The 4,242-nt window shown below is 44.9% G+C and overlaps 1 protein-coding gene across 1 annotated transcript; it reads right to left on the bottom strand.

Annotated features, from left to right (window-relative positions):
- Positions 1-2,728: 2,728 nt before the first annotated feature.
- Positions 2,729-3,995, bottom strand: LOC147456682 (uncharacterized). Its single transcript, XM_086515531.1, has 2 exons — positions 2,972-3,995; positions 2,729-2,860 (listed from the first exon to the last, which is right to left on the bottom strand). Exon 1 carries the CDS (start codon positions 3,945-3,947, stop codon positions 3,072-3,074), a length of 876 nt encoding a protein of 291 aa, XP_086371657.1. The 5' UTR covers positions 3,948-3,995; the 3' UTR covers positions 2,729-2,860; positions 2,972-3,071.
- Positions 3,996-4,242: the final 247 nt, after the last annotated feature.

Genomic DNA, 4,242 nt, shown 5'->3' on the forward strand with positions numbered 1-4,242 from the left:
GATTGAAGGACTTCCAGAGGTAGAGTCCCAATTGGATCTCCTCCACAAGTCAAAGCACTTTGTCAAAGCTATGGGAAGTTCTTTAACACCACCACCTACCAAGAGGAAAACACGTGGCTCTAGCTCCTGAGCACCAACAACAGACCACAAAGCATCAGAATCCGACTTTGAGCTTCACAGAGAGATGAAAAGTAAAGACGATATACCATCAAAATACTAGTCAACCAAAGAAGAAGGAGAGGTAGAAATCCCTCTAATCAGAAAGAAACTACAGCAAGCAGGGCAAGTTCCCAAAACACACAAGTGCAACGCTCTAGCGGCGGTTAAGAAAATAGAGAAGCAGAGGAAAGCAAAGAAAGCCTAATAGGTGTCCTCCTCATCAGACTCGGTGGGTGCAAGAGGAAGAATCCAAGAGCTAGAGAACCACTAAATTGGATTCAATAATGGATTCTCCTCGCAGCAGTCAACAGACACAACATGAAGAGATGGTGCCAAAAACAACAACGATAACCAAGGAAATGGGGGCGGCAACCTCAGCAAAGCCACCATCTCCACCTCCTATCGATAAAACAAAGGAAGGACAAGGTTCCACCCTACCACCCTCTCAGACTGAAATTCTCTTTGAACAGCAGAACCGAGAATCCCAAGGTGAGCAAGAAGCACAAGACAGGTTTGATGTAGAGCAGCTACATCTTGAGGAGCAACCCCAAGCACAAGAAGAAGCTACCAATACTCCTCCACATACTGAAGGGCTTGCGGAGACCTCACACAGACAAGAAGACCAAGTACAAAAGTAGTTTGTTGAGGAGACACTTAGCTACTCCTGTATGGCTATTTGGAACGCTCGTAAGAGAGATATCTCCCTCTCCTTTGGGAAGCCAAAACATAATCCTCCGGATTAACTTGAGCTTCTAAGCTAGCCATAGCTTCGAAGCTAGCCATAGCCATAGCTTCTAAGCTAGCCATAGCTTGATCGTGTCCTATAGGAAATTATCTAGCTTTTAGAATCTAATTGTGTCTGCTCATGAATTATGAATATTTTGCACTTGATGTGCAAATGATTGAAGACCATTAATTGTAGTGTGAAGACACCATCTTCATTAAAAGTTCTTCATTAAAAGTTCTTGAAAACCATGCAAAATATAAAGAATAGAATTCTGGCAAAGACGCCATCGTCATTGATGTTGGCTTCTTGAACATCCTATATAGCCTAGAGTGAACTGCTTTTCTGAGCCTAGCTAGAGCACCATGGTTTAAGTTCTTTTTGAATCACAAAAACTAGAGCATAGGGTTGTAACATTCCACATAATTTGTCAATAAATGCTTCCATGTGGTTTATCTATCTGCTCGAAAATAGTGAACCCCAGAGTAACTACCAAATGGGTCCACTCTTAAATGTATCTGAGTACTTGAATTAGATAGCCTTGTGGAGAGTGAGAGACAAGAATAATACATACGTACATATATAATGAGAACTATACTGAGAATATGTAAATCCTTGGTTTGGCAACGAAGAATCTATGGTTAACTATTGTAGAGAGAGTCGCAAGAAGAAGAGAGTTCTTCACAAAGCCTAAGCTTTACCATAAATTTAATCTCGAGGCATGTGCTCTATTCACAACACTGATTTCGGCAAGCAAGCATCCTGCTATTGTTCATCATAGGCGCCATTCGTTTTTCGACTTGCAAAACTGCTCTCACTATATTCGGCGTGTGCGAGCCGTTTTTGGGAGAAAGCCAAAGCATCTATTGAAAATAGCTTAGTATGGGGGTCCACCCACCTAATCAGAAAAATTGGGAGCATTTTTGGAGAACATTAGCTTCACTTTAAATTCTTCGGTCAAACGTAGATGATTGTTTGTTACTTAAGAGTCATCTTTTTGGCTGTGAGTGGTCGGCCATTCACACCCCAAAAGTCTCTAGACATCAGAAGATTGGGCATTGTTTTGAGCTGTTTGGGCGTCAAAGAAGCTTTGGCACATTAGTGGCAAACTTCTCTCTCTTTTTTGAGACCAGGCCAAGCTTCCTCATGGAGTAGCTTCACACAATCTCACACACACATGTTATGTATGTATCATGAAGGTGTTTTCTCATGGGGGTTTATGTGAAAATATAGAGAAGATACCCTCACATCATGCACCAGAACTTAGAATGTGGTTAGAGATCAGCCAAAACCCATCTTTGGCTATCCAAACCCATTCGTTGAATCATTCATTATTGATATAAACAATACTAGAGGTCAAGATGCTCGAGCCCCTTGGGAACCAGAAATTAACTTTAACACTACAGATTACAATTCATCCCCATTATCCAGAGAGCGGGTTGTAAAATGATAATTATGTTCATTGGTGCACAGAGGCCTTGCTTGCAAACACTTTTTAAAACCTAAGCACCTTGGAACCAGACGACTATTTACATCCCTGATTCATTGCACAGGCAAAGTTTTTTACTTCAAATTTAGCAAATGCACAGCATACTTTTGAGCGCTTCAACAGCTACAATCCCCTTGAAAACGACACAAAGGGATTATCAATTTACACATCAGAAGCATGTTCAAAAACACATATCATCAAACCATTGTAATATGCCACACTTAACAAAAATACATAATTCTTTTTCTTCTTTTTTTTTTTTTTTTTTTTTTGGGGGGGGGGGGGGGCGTGCACATAACCTTGAACTTTCAACATGAGGCTTAAACAGACATGGAGAAGACTGACCACAGCACCCAAGCACAAAATGGATATCTTTGTACAGCCATCAATCACTATTGTTACAATCCACAAAAAATCTGTACATATTCATCCATCTTTTTAGCTGGCCAAAGGAACAAGGAGCCAATTCTCCCCTCGTTCCAAGCCACCTGGTTGGTAAAAGAAGGGTGATAGTCAGACACTTCAGATATGAAGTGGACAGGGGCAAATCAGTCCTGCTGTCAACAAATGGAATCAAAAGTACAGGAATCAAGCCTAACCTGCTTCCAGCATTTTGTAAGCGTTCAGTTCCGCATAATCAACTTGTATAACTCGATTCAAGCGATAGCATAGGCACCGTAACCGAGGAGGAGCAGGTATTTAGTACTGTGAGCCTTGGACCATTTGCCTAGCGTCCCTTCCATGTAGGGGCCCATTGTTAGCCCGCTGGAATGTAACTGTGTGGTGAAGTCGCTGAAGTTGATGGCTGAGATCCATGGCTTCGGACCGAAGCTTTAGGTTTTCCTCTGCAATTTGAGCTAGCTGTTGAGAAGCTAAATTGAAGCTGTTCAGCATCTGGCTGTTCTGTGCTCGTAGTTGCGCCACATGACCCCGCAGTTCATCTAAGTGCTGCTGCTTCCGCAAACGAGACCGGCGTGCAGATTCTCGGTTTGACAGCATTCTTCGTTGCTTCCTGTCATCTAGAATTTGCTGATCTTCATCTGATGTGGAGTTCCCCTGCATCTGCAAGCCCATGCCACCATCACTTGCACTAGTGTTGCTCATACTAGTGTGTGCATGATCCCTGTTGTTGGAAGCCCCTGCAGAGATACCGTCGTCGGGGGTACAACCAATTGTGAGTCCAAGCCCAAGCCCAAGCCCGGATGTGTGGGGTTTCTCGGCAGCATGACTTGTAAACCCAGTCTCTTCAGGAATGGGGGCCATATCGACCATAAATGCCGGGCTTAGCCTTGCAGCAGAGGAATAGACGCAATCATGGTCGGCCAGATCAGGCTGTGTGCAACCGTCAAGGAGAGTGACCCGAGATTTGGCATGTGCGGTGACTTCTGCGTCTGCAACACTAGAAATGGTAGGCAATGCCTGAACCTCTGTGGAGGCCGAAGGGTGGCGTACATCCAGCCGGTTGAGGGGTCCGAAGAGATCTTCCACAGAGAGCTCTCGCTTCATCGCAGCTGTTCCTTCTGCCACATCCACGGGCGCCATATTCTTAGAGAGTTGAACGAAAGGATGCATCATCTTTCGAAGTGGATAAGAACGCAAGGACTTTCGAACCCTCGCCTTTCAATGGAGTTGACGACCACGTGAGCCATACGCGCGCGCGCGCGAGAGAGAGAGAGAGAGAGAGAGAGAGAGAGAGAGAGATGGAGGTGATCTCAACCGTCCACGTGGCGGGTGCTTGGCGGCATGGGGGTGGGGGTTGCCCACTGCTAGACGTAAACCCGGGCAAGGGCGGGTGTTGCGGAGTGTTGATGTGGTGCAAGGCGCAGGGGGGTGAACCGTGACAAGGCATGCCACGGTGGATCAAGTGGGA

Source organism: Adiantum capillus-veneris, chromosome 6, assembly GCF_014529385.1.
Source record: "Adiantum capillus-veneris isolate H3 chromosome 6, ASM1452938v2, whole genome shotgun sequence".
Lineage (NCBI taxonomy): Eukaryota > Viridiplantae > Streptophyta > Polypodiopsida > Polypodiales > Pteridaceae > Adiantum > Adiantum capillus-veneris.

Coding starts and splice junctions, on each gene's coding strand:
- LOC147456682 (XM_086515531.1), bottom strand. CDS start 3,947: ATGATGCATCCTTTCGTTCAACTCTCTAAGAATATGGCGCCCGTGGAT.